Consider the following 16,649-nt stretch of genomic DNA (forward strand, 5'->3'; position numbering starts at 1 on the left):
ATGAGTTGGTGGGTCTGTTATCGCAGTTGTGCTGTCGCTGGTAAGGTTCACTCAGTCTCTGCTGCGATCACTCTCAGGCTCCGGCTCTTGGGCTGTGATGACTCTTGGGCTCTCTGGCTCTGTCTCACTTCTCAGGACCTGGCTGTGCATCAATTGGTGGGTGGTGAGAAATTGTATCATCTGTTTTATTTTCTATTATTTTAATTACTTATTATGATTGGTATTTGTATATATTAACTTTTATGTATATATATTTCATTTATATTCAGTTAGTAAATGGTTCTTATCTCAATTTTATGAGCTTCCTTTTCTCTTTCCTCCCATTCTTCCCCTCTGCTGGAGCAGGGGGAGGAGGATTTGTGAGAGCAGCACATGGTATTTTTCTAGATGGAGTTAAACCATGACAGTGTGGCATAATTTCCTATGTAAAATCTTTGCTTTTGTAACTTTAATTGAAGAGTGATGGAGTAGCTGTTGGATTTGCTATGTAACATCTTGATGATTATCCATAAAATCAGATACCTGATCTTCACGCAAGCACTCAGCCTGACTGATCTTACTGTACATTGGAGAGATCTGCTAAAATGTGCAAAAGGAATTATTATGAAGTCATCAAAAAAATCATTATTGTAGACTGCTGAAAGGCAGCCATTTCAAGCTTTACACAATTTTTCCTGCCCTACATTTTTTGGTATGCTGGACCACAGGAAGCATATGAGCTCTATCAAAAGCTGAATATATATGTAAAATAAATAAGTTTCCAAGTCTCTAGTCTTTTTCTTGTAGAACCATTGTCTCTTTACTGTCTTACATCCTCTCTGACAAGTCAAGAGAAAAAATTGTTGTTCACGTAAAATACACAATTATTAGAGTGCGGAAGTACTGGAGTATACCACATTTCATTTCTGTTAGATGTATATGCATTTTTCAGTCTTTTATGTAATAAACTAGAGAATAAAGTCTTGGTAAGAAATACTTATCAGGGGTATCTAAGGGTGCTAAGAGATGTGTTCTGCAGTATTACTGCCACTGTGGTTGTGTTATATATATGTATATACACACTAATTGTCATTTCTCAATGTTTTCTATCCTCATTCAGCCTTTCCAGCTTTATTAAAACATTAATTCTTTATGGAAGATCATAAGATTACATATATAAGTTTGGAAAAGAGAACAATTTTAATTACACATTTGAGTTAAAAGCTTAAAGATTTCATGTTGGAAAACTGGTCTCTGCTTCATAGTCTGTTACTTCATAAATGACCAATTTGCAAAAATTCTGTTTAAAAAAAACCCTTTATCTAGACCTTTGAATAAACTACAAAAATGTAATGCAAAAACTGTGTGGTTATTCCTGAAAATTGTAGTAAATTATTTTGCAAATAATAATAACATAAATTATAGCACTTATTTTAGATGAGGTTAACATAAGATTTTCTGTAGAAATTTTATGTCTAACTATTGGAAGTGTACATACATGGTTGGTTTCCCTGAGCTGAATGGATTGCTACCTATGTTAGTTATTCATTTAAGTAATTTTAAACACAAGTTGTGTTCGTAGGATTCTGCTTCAGTTTCAGGTTTGACCTGTAAAAAGTGAAAATCGTTGCAGTGTCACTTTTTTAACTAGGGCATTATCTCTCTGCAATATTTAAAAAAAAAAAAAAAAGAGAGTAGAAGTATTAATGTCTCACATAGGTTAAGGGAAGATGTAACTGTGAAACTTACTAATGTTTTCTTCCAGTTATTTTCCTCGTATTTGTATACCAGGATTATTGTAGTACTAACACAATATAACAAGATTCAGGTCTAATGCAGTGACAAATAAATGGTATTTATGTTTGCAGGGAAGATGGTACCACCGGAAGCAAGCGGTAAAGGAATTGCACAGTACATTGATACGACTGCTTAACGAATTGTTACCATGGGAACCAAAGCTAATGAAAGCATTTCAAAGAAACAGGTAATTAGCTGCCTTTTTTTTTTAACAATAGTGCGTGCAATGGAAAACAGAACAAAATTTACCTTTCAAAAACTAATCAAAAAGTTGGCTTCTCAAATAAATTCAATGAAAATACTTTGGAAAGAGGAGTAAGGCACTGGCAGTGCTTTAGTTGGAAGAACTACTTTATGTTACAGTCTTACAATGTCTAAACAAAGTTGACTTTAACGCCCTAATATTTTTTTTTTTCCCTCTAAAATGCTCTAGTATCCTTAAGCATGCGTATCAATAGTTGTATCACAATCCATCTAGGATTTGTATTGCTGTTTCTTTGGTTAAGGGGTTCTGAAAACCACTGGACCAGGGCTTCTTAGAATACTTTGTCAGACTACTTCCTGTCTAAAGCTACCTAAATTGGTTGTTAATGAATTCTCCACAAATAAATTCTTAAAATATTGTTTGGAGGTCTTGTGACCCTGTAAATTTGAAATGTATCTGGAATGACATGTGTCAGAGAAATGTCAGTGAAGCTGTGACTGATTTAAATCTAGTAAGGGCAAGTATTAGTAGCAGGGAAGATGCTACCCAGATCCGATGGAGATATTTGATAGTGACTTGGTATCATTATTGTGTCTTGTAGCTTGGTGCCGTTGTTGTCTGTTAGCTGTTCACAGCTGTTGCTATAGTCATACCTTTGTTTTGCCACGTGGACATTTAAAAAGCAAGTAATTATTAGAAACTTGAACTCCATATGAAATGATAGGTCTGAGATGTTTTATTGCCCAGTATTCGTGTTTGAAAAATGTTGTTTTAGAACACTGAAGCACAACTGTTAAGTGTGTAAAAAGACTATGTATGAGTTGTGACTGGTAAGAGTAAATTTTAGTCTGGAACTGGGTTGCTGAGGTCTTGTGTATATGTGTGCTGATAGCTAGAGAAGCATGCACTTAGAGTGGAGGGTAATTTCTGAGGTCAACTAAACTCCTATTTCTCAGGATGTATGTTTCAGGCTGTTATCCTAGTTACTTCCATGACATTACTATAAGTCTGTCCGAACAGTTTACCAAGGAACAGCTCCAGCTGAAAGACAATCTTTAAATATTGTGGGTAGGAAAGAGACATGGGTGGAGGATAGATGGATGTCTTGATATGGTTCATTATGCAGTTGCTGGGCATCTGTAAAGCTCCAATGACAGTGATCAAGGTGTCATAGGAAGGGAAAAAGCAATTGAGTAAGGTAGCTATGCTGGTGTAAACAGCAGCCACCTCCACAAGTCTAGCTGCAATTGCAGTCTCTATAGGGTGTCTCAGCCAGCTGCTGACATCTACTAATTGAATGACAAGTGTTGGTCCTCTGGGTTGTCAAGGGCTGGCAGAGCTCCTTCCTTCTATGCAAGACCTTGGTGTGGAATAAGAGTCTGGAGTTTTCCTTCCTTCCTTTTTTGTTGTCTTTAATTAGTAGGAGCCCTCTTCCTGATCAAATCCCTTTTTTCCCTTCCTGAAAGGTCCTCTGGAATTTTCAAAATTATGACAGTATAATGTTGAATGGTATTTGAATAGCAGCAAGGTTTAAAAGGAAAGGTTATGTGTGCCCCCTGATCACATTTTTTTGCTGGCCCCACAGTCTAAGTTCCTCAAAAGAAAAAAGGAAATTCCAATCCAGGAGCCTTAGTGCAGTAGTGGATCTTTCTGTGATCCATTAGTGCCCTGTAATTTTTCTACACCTAGACTTCAAGCTCAAAATCCTAATGACAGATGAAGTACTGTCCACACTACATCTGCATATGAACTTCAAGGTTGTCTATTCTTAGTTAGAGTGTCAAAGCTGTAAGTAAACTATTAGGTCATGTGGGCCTCCATCCACATCACCTGTCATTAAGCCCCAGATCCCCATTACAGGTCATTCTACAGCCTTCAATCTCTGCCATAGGAATGCCAGTTTCCATCTCAACTACAGCAGTTACCCTGCCTGGCCATGGGTCATGCTGATCTGGACTGACCCTCAGACTGACCTTGGACTAACTTGACTGTGGACCTGCCCAGAAATCACTTGATTGGGTCTTGACCCTGGCAGCCATCACTAGACCTGGTCTTGATCTGAATCTGTGAATTGACTACCCGGCTTAAGCTTAGACCTGCCTCAGCACTGGGAACTTGCCTGATGATCTGGGCTCTTGGTCGAACCCAGTTACCACCCCTACTACGCCTGCCCTGCTCCATCATTCAGGGCTGGGGGGGTGGTGTCTTGGCTGGTGAGGCGCATGCCCTGCCAGCTGTGAGCCATGCTTGGCTACTTCTCCATCCTTTAGGGAGCAGCTGGCCGTTGCTACACTTAATGCAAACAAGTGTTACTTTAACACATAAGAATGGGTAAATTTAAGATCTTACTGTCATAAGGGTTAGATCCAGACTAGAGTAGATTCTATTCCACACGAGGTGCTAATTGCTGTAATCTGTTTATGTGTTTGCTAAGTAATCCTTCTGGATATTGTGTTGGTAATCGCTAGCTGAACCCTGTGGTTCACTGTATTTGTACACTAAAATGCCCCCTAGATCTTATCTAAACAATAGTTTAGAAGAAGGGACAAAGGAAGTATGTAGCAGTTCAGGAATATCAAGGTAAGTGAATGGGTTTCTAAACTGTGTGCAGATGAGTAAAGCAGCTATGTTATTTCCATCGTATGCACATTCTGTAGTGGAGTGTGAGCCTGTGGAAATGACAGTGGCAGCTGTTCTCATGGACCAGAGATGAAGTTTTATGGAAGGGGAAGGGTACATTACAGTCCCATAGCTGGGCCAAAAGCATAATGCATTTAAGAAAAACAAGATTTACTTCATTCTCTAGTTGAGGTTGCCTTCAGAGGCAGGAGTAGACTTGTTAAGGTTAGTATTCAAATCCATACAGCTAAATTTGTTACAATGCAAAATGAAGGAAGAAACAGAAGATGGATGCAGTAAACCAGAGATGGAATATTTGACTCAATCTTTCTACCTTTTGTTAGGGGACCTAATAACATAGAATTCAGTTTCTGTGAGGGAAGGGACATTAGTGTTGCTTCACATTTGCTAGGTTTTAGAGACCTGCAAACAGAGCTACCCTGAATCTTTTTGAAGGGCACAGTCACTTAATTCTACACCACCTTTTTCTATGGAAGCAAATACAAATTAAAAAAAAAAGAAAAATTAAAACCAGACTGGTTCTTTACTAAAGTTAGTTTTGTTATTTTCAAGGTCTAGATTGAAGAAGGACTATGATGACTTTAAAAGACATCCAGACCATGATAAATTTACCAGAGAATTCTGGAGTAATGATGAAAGTGAAGTTGATTCCGGCAAAGATTCTTTTGCAGTAGTATGCAGTAAAACTTCAGAGTCTCTAGAACATGTGGAAGTTCCCAAAAAAGATTATCCAGACAATGGTAAGCATTTACTGGAATTTGACAGCTTGAACTTGATTCAGGAGCTGTGTTTTTCCATGTGAGTTTGTGTCCTACTTTATACCTTAACTACTACTGTGATAATACTGAAATAGCTTGTGATAGGTATCTGATGGATATAGGCTAGAAGAGGGGTAGACATGACCAAGACCAAAATTCTGATTATTGCAAGTTTTTTGCCATTTTTGTGCTTAACTATTTCTGTCATAACATAGTAGCCCTGCTCGCAGTTTGTTTGCAGTGGGTTGACCTTGGCTGACTGCCAGGTGCCCAACCAGCTGCTCTGTCACTCCCCTTCCTTAATAGGACTGAAAGAGAAAATAAGATGGGAAAGCTCATGGGTCAAGATACAGACAGGGAAGTTCCTCAGCAGTTACTGTCATGGGCAAAACAGACTCACTTGGGGAAAATTAATTTGATTTATTGCCAATTGAAAATAGAGTAGGTCGCTGAGAAACAAAGACAAAAACTAAAACATCTTCCTCTCCCGCCCCATCTCCACCTTTCTCGGCTCAACTTCATTCCCAATTCTTCTACCTCCTCCTGTGTCAAGTGGCACAGGGGAGAATGAGAACTGGGGGATTGAGGACACTTCATAACGATTTTTTTCTGCTGCTCCTTCCTCACGCTTTTACCCTGCTCCAGTGTGGGGTCCCTCCAGGAGCCTGCTGCAGTGCGGGCTCTCCATGCCCTGCAGCTTCCTTCAGGGCATATTCACTTGCTGTCGAATGGGGTCCTCACAGCCTGCAGTGTAGATACCTGCTTCACCATGGTCCTCCATGGAATGGGTGCAACCTGCTTCACCATGGTCTTCCTGGGTTGCCAGGGAATCCATTCCAGTTCCTTGGCACGTCTTTCCCATCTTTCTTTGCTGACCTTGGTGTCTCCAAGGTTGTTTCTCCTACATTTTTTCCTGCCTCCTCTCTCTCACGCTCTTCTGTGCAGCATTTTCCATGAGACCACCAGCTTGGCTGACAGATCCACTGCAGGACTTGACTGAGCCTGTTTCAGACCCAGCTGCCTCTGTCACAGGGCAGGTCCTGGCCCCTCCTTACAGAGGGCCCCCTGCAGTCCCACACTGCCAGAACTTTGCCAAAACCTCAATGTACAGCCCCTCTACCCACCTAGCACCCCTGCCTCCATCCTGGACCTTCTTACCCACTTTGTGTGTCCCCTACTCGCTGGCTGGTCCAGCTCAGTGTGAAACATGTGACACACCCTTGTCCCGCACACACTGCCCACTTACAGGTCTGCCTGATACACCAGCCCAGACCCCAGCCTGTGCTGCTCACCAGCTAGTCTGGATTGAAATTTGCCAGTGAATACAGATACATCACCCACACACACACAGTATTTGGGGAAGATACAGACACCCCCCGGTAGCCAGCACGAGGCACACAGGCTGTGACCTCCTGCTCTGTCCTTGCAGCAGCCACTTCTGCACATTCTTTCATGCGTTTGTATAGCTCTGCTGATTACCTCACCCCTCCCAGCCCAGGGTCCCGGATCTCCGATCCTATCAGTTGCAAAATCCAGGCTGGTCTTCCTAGAAGGGGCACCTGCCTTTCCTTGATAAACTGTCAATTGGTGTGATTGGTGAGGTTGTTTCTTGTCATTGTCTCCATGTTTGTTTTGTTGGGTCTGTGTCTCCATGTATTTTCCTTACATTATCCTTACACTTGCAAACTCACATTTTGCCTTTCACTAGACACTATAAAATTGCTATGTAGAGATATCAGCTGCAAATGTGTAAAACACAGTTTCTGTTTTAATATCCTTGCAGATGAAATGAAACTGTTGGAGATGAATTTACCTGCAGGAAAAAACAGAATTCTGAAAAAAGAGTCAACTTCTAAAGAAATACAGAAGACACTGCCCAAATGCATTAAACGACAGTCCAAGCGAAGTAATTGTCTGGATCAAAGCACTAATGAGCTTTCACCAAGGAAGAAAACTAAGCTGAGCACTAATGAAGCTGTTGTCCGGAATTCAGAAAGTAGCCTGCAGCCGGATAGTTGTTTGACTGAGCTTAAACAAATTGAAGGGTCAACTCTAGAATCATTTTCCTTGTCAGATCCTGCAACATCAGTATCAAACTTTCTGAAAGGGACCAAACCTATCCAGGCCTTGCTTGCCAAGAATAATGGGAACAAAGTGACCTTAAAAAATCAACTTTCACATCCCCCTGGCATAAATGAATCTAATTCTGAAAAGCCAGTGATATCACCCTTGGAATCATCACTGATAAAACCAGCATTGCCCTGCCACACCAGTGCAATGACTTCTTTACAAATGGTATACAAAATGCCAAATGGCCACTGCGTACCAATAGACCTTCACAGCAGCTCTGTGAAAATTCAGATGCAACCTGTGATTGACCTTAAAACTGGAGAAAAAGTCATGCAACAAGTACTTATTTTACCTAAGAATTTTCTTATTCAGCAGAAGGAAGGGAAAATAGTGTCCAAGGACATTCAGTCACTACAACCAAAATCATCTGAGGTGCACTGTACAACTTTATCAGAAATATCAAATGTCAGTGTTTCCTTAACACCTCAGTCACCTAGTACAATTTTTAACAAGAATACTACCCATGTGTCTCAAGTGACTGGTCCCATAAACACTACACAGCCATTGCCTGCTGTAACTTCAGCAGGTAAGTTATTACCATCACCAGTTAAGGTGAGCCAAGCTGATAACCACAGAATTGAGACTGCAGTTTCAACTGCCACATTCCCTGTGTCTTTGACTTCACCTGCTCTTCCCACAGCTAACCAGTCTTTGACCACAACAGCAGCATTAAGTGGGTCTACAAACACTGCTTCTGCCTTTCATAGTCTTGCATCACAGCAGACAACTGACTCGTTTGACACTAGGCAAGAACTGAAGACTGTGTGTATAAGAGAATCACAATCTATTCTGGTCACAACACGAGGTGGAAACACAGGAATTGTTAAAGTGCGAACAAACCCAGACCAAATTTCACCTAGCAGCATATCTTCTAGTTCAGTTTTCACTTACGCACCTCAAATTCAGGCCTTTCTTGTGCCAAAAACCACAGCATTATCATGCTCTACTTTTCCGTCTGTAGCAACAACCACATCTGGTCTACCATATATTGGACAACCATCTCTTTCTGGATTTGCCCCCTCAACAGCTGCTTCTGTTAACATTCCGGCTTTCCCAGCTGATTTTACCCAGGCAATGGATAAAAATATCAAATTCACATTACAGCAGCCGGCTGTTGGGGTCACTTTGGGTCAGGTAGTAGAGAACTCCTGCTATATGTCCTCTCCTTTATCCTCAATTTCATTAACTAGCCATGTGATGTCAGCAACTCTGAACAGTCCCATTAGTGTGACTAGCATTGGACAAAGTAACTCTGTCTTAACTCCAAATTCTTCTGTGCTGCAGCAAGGTGATACTAAAACTAATCCTGTTCTACAGTCTGAGTCTAATGCAGCAGCAAATGGAGATTTGATCAGTGGCACTCCAGTCCAGAAACTTACATTAGTCACAAATCCACCTATTTTATCACCCTGTGGAGCATCAGGAGTCAGTATTATACCGTCTCTGGCATCCACCGGTGTTAATGCTCAGAAGTTGGTTTTCATTAACACACAAATCGCCAGTGGCCCATCAACCACCAAGCTGGTTGCAGAGTCACTGAAGCATAACCTTCCTTCTTCCCTATGTAAGACCTTTGTTGGTACCACAGAGCAGCCACAGTTGGTTCTGATCCCATCTACAGTAGGAGCACCAGTAAGAATAAATTCATCACCAACAATTGCTCAAGTGAAAGATGTGAAAATTGGACTGAATATAGGTCAAACCATTGTAAATACTTACAGCAATGCACAACAGGCTCCACCAATTAATATATTACACTCTGCCGTTTCTAAGGGGGAAGACAAAAAGAGCTTGGGCTTGGCACTGTCTTTGACCAATAGTAGTGCTTTGGTTCCTACGCCGAGTTTTGTGGGTCGAGGTGCTGTGTCAGTTAATGAGTCTGTATGTGCTGCAGCAAAAGTTGAAAATGTGTTGACAGTAACAACAGCAAATGCATGTGTAGAATCAGTTTCAGTAACATCAAGTGGGGCTTCTTCTGGGACACAACCTGCTGTCTTGATTGGTGGAAATGATCCCTCAAGAATGAAGCAGATTTTGGGTAATCGACTGTGTACATCGAATATTGGAAATACTGTGGGTATATCAACTGTGAAAACAGAACATCTTGCTTCATCTGTGCTGATTTCAACAACACAACCAACAGTATCTCCTCAAAACTTAGCATCTGCTTTGCAGTTTCCAGTCAATAGCTTGCCTGGATCTGTAGCCACCCCTCATGGAGTGTTACATACAGTTCCTCAGTTGGCAGCAGTTCCTCCTGCAGTGCCAAAAAGCCAGTTGCCCACACTGCTTCAGTTTCAGTCATCAGGAGTTCTAGCTGCTGTGCCAAGTAATGCAGCGATTCACAAACCTCAGAGCGTGTTGCCTCCCCCATCACCAAATACAGGTAAAGTCATTACTTTTCCCGGTTTTAATTCCCTGCAACGCCAGCAGGTGCTTCCGAGTACAGAGAAGCAAAGTCATGCTTATACTTGTGCTTCTACCGTTCAGATGTCTGCAGCTTCACCAACTGTAACGAGCAAGGCAGGAGGTCATCTAAGTGAACCTTGCATTCAGCAGAAAATAGTCATTAACACCTGTATGCCTTTGGCACCCGGAACTCAGATAATGATTAATGGTACTCGTTTTGTTGTTCCGCCACAAGGCCTTGGAGCTGGCAGCCATGTTGTTCTCCTTTCTTGTAATACAAAACAGACTCATCCTTCAACTGTTAACCACGGTCAAGAGGCTCAGGGTGTACCAATTGTTAATCCAGTCACCTCAAAAGTCCTGCTAGCGCCAAGCAGTTCCTTAAGTTGGCAAACATCGAAACATCCTTTGAAAAGCTCTACAAAAATTGTGAGCTCTTTTGGGTCCGCAGATGCTTTACCCATCGTACATGCAACACCCCAGATGCTTAGTACTCCAGCTAGCTCATGTACTCCACTGTCTGCAGTGACACGCTCTGTGTCTTCAGTGATAAAATCTCCTGCTACTGTTGTAGCTACATCTTCTGTGATTTCTGGCATTTGTCCTCCAAACTCTCATATACCAAATAACACTTCAGTGTTTCACTTAGATACTTCTATCAAAAAACTGTTGGTCAGTCCAGAGGGAGCCATTTTGAATGCTATAAATACTCCAGCATCGAAAGTTTCTTCCCTGTCTTCATCACTGCCTCCTGTTGTGTCCACAAGCAGAAGTCCTGCCACTGTCTTCCCTGCATCTCAGTCATCTTGCCTTGATAAACCTGACAAAGCTGCATCCTGAATTTACCACAAATGAGCCACTTTGAAATTTTGGGGCATTCTTCTGACTTTGGAAGCTGTAACTATGGAATAATTTCTTACATTGTTTGAAACAGTTGATTTATTCAAAATTGCTTAAGATTAGAATCCTTTCCTGTTGGGCTTAGGACAGAGGAAAATCAGTTTAGTTTGTCAGAAGTTTTCAGAGAGGTCTTTAGTAAAAAGGTCAGAAATGACCAATGAGTTTAATCATTAATCAGTTTGGAGAAATCTAGCATTTTGCACATCTTCCATCTTACATGGACTGTTTGCCAGTGTGTTTATGACAGTATATATCTCCTTTTTATTTGTCAAATTTATTTTTGGTTTGTTTCTGTAAAAAAAAAATATATATTTATGCATTGTAAAAATGCGATCTATGGTGTAGAATTGTACATATTCATGAATTCCTAACAATCTGTACTAGACTATATGTACAAAGAACTATGCTGTCCTATTTATGTTTTGTTTACATAATGTATAGTTTTTTAAGTATTTTAGTAACTTTGGACCAGTGTACTGTTTAGCAACAATGCAGAAAAATCTGCATATAATAAAACAAGTTGCTGTACTGCATAGTGTTGGCAATAGTTCAAAAACGTGTAGAACTGTTACACCATGGCAGAATACGTATATATACATCTTCCTACTTAATGCAGATGCATCTCAGCTTTTGGAGGATAGTAGAATGAAATTATTTCATCTTTTCTGTTCTTCTCTGTGGTTTATGTTTCACATGATTTGATAGGAGTTAGAAGGAAGGCCATCTTCTTCATCCTCCTGATACAGAGTAGGATAACCCATACTTTATCCATTTTTAATGAGTGTTTGGTTATATTGCCTGAAATCTCCAGTAATGTGGTAAGGCTAGAAAGGCACCAGCCTAAGTCACACTGGTGGTTGTTCAGGACTACTGTGTGTTGTCGTAAACCTCATAGAGCTGTAGAACGGTTCATTTTTCTCTTCTTTACAGCCTTGTATGCATTTCCACATATCTGGTAACTGTAACAAGGTTACTCTTTAATCTTCTGTCTAGCCATAACAAGATACCCAGCTTTTTCATGCTGTCTAGATCTGTATTTTTTTCTTTAGCTTTTAACTGGAAGGATAGTGCTGAAACATCACACAGTATTAAAGGAGGCCTTATTAGTGCTTTGAGTGGGATTAATTCACATATGGCATAAACCTTCCCTTTTTATGCAGTGTATTCAGTATTTGTTGTTGTAGGTTCAGCTTTTGATCTTATAAAATCCTTGAGTTATTTTGTGCAAGTCAGTTGAGTTCTCAGGTGCCTGCTGCACTGTTCATGGAAATAGAGATTTTTTTTGGTATCTTTTGAGACTTTACATGTAAACAAAGGGTGCCTGACTAGCCACTCTTATTTTATGAAGGATGATGATTTTAGAAGTGCTTTTTTAAAATCTGAAGTCATAGTCTCTGCTAATTGCTTGGAAGATCTAGTCTTATGCTGAACATCTTTGTATGTGGGATTTTTTGATGTTGGGGGGGGGAGGGAGGGGTTGGGTGGGTTTTTTTAGAAACTTGAAGGGAAGATTTCAGATCTCATGAATGTATGTTGCCTTTTTAATAACTATGACTTTGAAGGGGGATAAAAATCTACATATCTATATTTAGCAACATTCTTGGACTCATTTTTATCAAAACGAAGCTTAATTTTTTGCTCTTCATCCTGTTGAGTTTTGTCTTTGCCTTCCCCATTATCAACTCTTGTGAGTTCACAAGAGTTCACAGTGCTGCCTCACAACCCTCTCTGTTGGCTGCCCTTCATATTGTCCTGACAAGTAATCTGGTAGCTAGTTAACTAGAGTTCTGGAAAAGTAGGGGCAAGAAAGGCTTGTCACTTCTGTAGTTACCTTCCCTTTCTGCACTAACTAAAAACTTGAGCTGAAAAATTACCTCTTACTGAGTCAGCAGTCTCCATCTTATCTCAGGGCTGGGATAGGTGGAAGCTTTCTGTTTTGGGATAAGAGAAAGTTAGATTTTTATTCAAGAAAAAGCTACCTTGTACACTTTTCCTCCTCCTCCTCATTAAAGGTATTATGTAATTGATTTTGAAGACACCTACTGATAAGTGGTGTCTGCCTGCCAGAGCTTGCAATATCAAATTAAATCTGACTGCATTTTGCAGTTGAATGCTGCAGGTGACTTTTCTAACAGAGGAAGATGGCAGAGAATGGCAGTTTCTTCATGGACATTTTACATACTCTAAACATACATACCAGCAACTCATTTTATTTCCATTTCACTAGTGGAACTGTGGGACTGACTTGTATTTCTCTCTTCTCTTATAATGACTGTTTCTCCTGTTTCATTTTTATTTATATTTGTTGTAGAGTGAGTATCTACATTTTTTGTAGAACTTGAGACTATGTTTTACTGTTGCAGGCAGCCTGGATGGGGAAAAACGTCTTGCATGACATTTTTCTGTGCTCTAATGTAGTAGAAAGATTTATGCTCTAATTAATTCTAATAAAAAGAAAAGTTAGGAAAGCTTAATTGAGAAACCCAGAACTCAAGCTACTTACCTGAAGGATTTCTTAGAATTCTTCTGAATTAGTATGATAATATTATATAATTGTTGTATAAATATTTTATAAATTGGCAGGCATGAACTTTGCAACACGCAGAGTTTGATTCAATTTGATTAGAATTTTCATGAACTTTTATTCTCTACTGGACACGTATTCAGATTCCAAATCCTATTGGAGAAATGCTTGAGACTGCTATGTAACGGGTTTGCATGATTAATTATTTTGTAAAAACAAATTTTGGTCATTTTTGTGAATAAAATTATTCTTCCCATCACTCTTCTCCAAAAATATGAATGTTGGTCAGGGTTGAGACTTTCTTTCAAATGAAATAAGCCATTAACAATTCGCTACATATCTTTTGTTCTCTTTACCAAATATATAGTGCTACCAGTAGCACAAAAAGAACTGTAAAAAAGTAGGTTATCACAGATGTAATGGAAAAAAAAAAAAAAACAAACCAACAACCTACCTGCATCCTTATTTGAAGTTTAAAAGACATTTAATCACACATATAAACAAACATATATGAATCAGTCTTTGAAGAAAACTTGTTCAACTTGTCAGAGCTTGTAAAATGCCTTCCTTTTAGACCCCTTGAGATATTACATAGAGATACTCAGACACTGTATTATATACAAAACTTTGTGTTTGTGAATGACTTTCAACATTTTGGATATTATCTTTGATATTTTCCTAAATGGACATATTCCACACAATAATTTTGTGCTGAGTAGAAAATTGCATTCATTTTGCCTCATGGTTAAAACCCATATGTGCATGTGCTGCTGTGTTTTCTTCTAGAGATTATGCCTCTACCATACCAGAAGCAGTTAAATTTCACAAATAATAAGAGTCATACAAGTACCTGTTCAAACCAAGTGTGTTACTGTCAGGTCATTCAAGGCCACTGTGATTCCACTGTGTGACACAGTAAAGAGTATAAAGCCAAAAGCAAAGCAAAAATTCTTTATAAGTGAAGAGAAACTAATTTGTGTCATGTAAGTGGGTCAGAAAATTACTAAAAGCTGGGATTTGAGGGGAGTCTATAGCCTCATCACAGAGTTTTTTTCATAGCTGGTTTTGCTTATATTTTGTGGTAGTGCAGAATTCTAGTAGCCCAAACTGATTTTAAAGTAAATTAATAATTTTTAATAAAACATAAATGCTTGTTATGATGAGGCTGTTTCCTTTAAAAAGAACACTAAGAGGTCCTCACAAAGGCTTAAATTCATGTACTCCATTCTCTATAACCTGCACTTGAAGTGATTTTCCAGACTGAGGGTTAGTAATGCTGTATCTAACGGTATGCTAAAGGCCCACCTGTCCTAGCACCATGTCTCTTGGAGCAGTCAATAGGAACAGTCCAGAAGAGCATAATAACAGGCCTGAATACTCTTCTGCCATTCACTAGTCGATGAGCCAGAGCCTTCCTCAGTCAGCTGCCATTTTTTTCAATTTAATAGCCTTCAGTGTTTCTTGATTAAATTGACTTCGGGGAATTCTTCTGGAACACATGTAAGCTATTCCCCTCCACAGTGTGCTGTGGTAAAGAGGTTTTCATGCAGTGCATAAATAAATCTGTTTCTGAACCTGGCAACCTGCTAGTTTCGTTTGATGCAAATAATATTTATATTGTAAGATACAATAAGCCTTTGCTCTTTATTAATTTTTCCATGTGGCCTATGTAGACCTTTGCCATGTTGTTTCTCTCTTTTCTAGAATAAAGAGACATAATAAATTCAATTATTTCTTACGTGGCAGTAGTCAGTTACTGTCATTGCTGTGTGTACCTTTTTCAGGTTTACTATGTCTTTGGGACGTGGGATCAGAATAGAGTGTGTTGTAAAAGCTCTATGAATATTCAGCAGCGTGATGATGATTTTTCTCACATAATAATTGTTTCAAATTTTGAGGGTGAGTTTCTGACTATTATTTGGCCTTGTACTAACTTTGTCATAGAAATATCAATTGTAAACCAAATACACAGCAGTGTCAAAATAAATTCAGTTAATCTTGTAAAACTATACCACTTGCAGAATATCATGGCTGCAAAGACATGATCTTTAAACCAGATTATTCAAACCAGTGCCAAGTCTGGCACCTTCCTCTCTCTATACACTTCCTACTTCTTTTTTTTAGCTCTCTTGAAAACGTAGGAGGGCAAACTGCTGGCATGATTTTGAACATGGTGATTTTTAAAGACTCACTATTTTTGTTTGTAGAATACAAGGTTAAGTCTGTATATTAGGTGCATGATCATTTTATGCAAATTGGCACCAAAATAGAAACAGTTGAGTTGTTGAAGAGGCCACTTCTGCAAATGTGACACAGATTATGTTCTATTTAAAATGTTGTCCTCAAAACAACAGTGGCATAAAACACACTTTAACGTCTTGATAAATATGTCTTTTCTTCTTTTCTCAAAAAAATGAATTTGCTGATCAGTAGTCACACCTGGATGTCTGGAGTAAACTTGGAAAGCAGGATACTTTATTCTTTCATGTATGGCTGGTCCAGAAGTTCTGCAGGAAGCTGGTATTCTTACAATATCTTTTATTTCAATCTCAGCTGGAATAAACACTTAAAATGGAAATGGTATGTAAAAGCAAATAAAATCTAATTATTTGCTTATAGTATTTCTTGAAATTAAGTTTATTACACAGAAAGTGTATTCAAATGTGCATAAACCTGATTTTCCACCTTTTTACAGATGAAGACAATGAAGTACAGAATTCTCGTAGCACCATGGAAGAACTAGGAACAGAATCCTTGGTCTCCTGGCTTCTCTTCCAGCATCCCATCCATAATTAAAGGTTAGACAACTTCATTGCTGCTTTATTTTCCCCTATTCTTGGTTTTTACAAACAAGAAAAATAACTAGAAAATGAAGTTATTTTCAAGAATGTGGGTTGCACTGAGAGGTAGCATTTAAAAAAATTAAGTAGCACAGGAAAAGAACATAGGAAAGGAACCACTAAAACTCTGTTTTTTGTGATTGTCTTCAGGCTTTAGAACTTCGCTTGTCAATATGGATGTCATAAAAAGAAGAAAATGCTCCAATTACTTGTTCATATTGATTCTTTCTAGTAAATGTAGATGTACAAGGTCAGATGATTTTGGCGATTTATAGGTCATGGACACCTAGTACCAAATATATATTGAGATCCTGTCCATGTAACATGCTGGTATTTGTAGAATCATTCTTCACTCCCTTTTTTTAATCATGTGCAGCAGTGAAATAGAATATCAAGGAGGGATTAGTGAATAGGTATTACTGTGTAATCACAGGAGGTCTGGGTTATAATAAGGAAAGACGGGAATT

At 39.1% G+C, this 16,649-nt stretch overlaps 1 protein-coding gene across 1 annotated transcript in view; it reads left to right on the top strand.

The window, feature by feature from the left end:
• KIAA2026 (KIAA2026 ortholog) overlaps window positions 1-16,138 on the top strand; it is a gene marked incomplete at its 5' end in the record, with an annotated part of 19,594 nt that extends 3,456 nt beyond the window's left edge. Inside the window, 4 exons of the mRNA XM_010148119.1 lie at window positions 1,848-1,963; window positions 5,174-5,361; window positions 7,163-9,895; window positions 16,038-16,138. Of these exons, the coding sequence (XP_010146421.1) occupies window positions 1,848-1,963; window positions 5,174-5,361; window positions 7,163-9,895; window positions 16,038-16,138 (3,138 nt within the window). The remainder of the gene's footprint in view (window positions 1-1,847; window positions 1,964-5,173; window positions 5,362-7,162; window positions 9,896-16,037) is intronic.
• Between the last annotated feature and the right edge of the window lie 511 nt (window positions 16,139-16,649).

The sequence above is a fragment of the Eurypyga helias genome, unplaced genomic scaffold (genome assembly GCF_000690775.1).
Source record: "Eurypyga helias isolate BGI_N326 unplaced genomic scaffold, ASM69077v1 scaffold15893, whole genome shotgun sequence".
NCBI lineage: Eukaryota > Metazoa > Chordata > Aves > Eurypygiformes > Eurypygidae > Eurypyga > Eurypyga helias.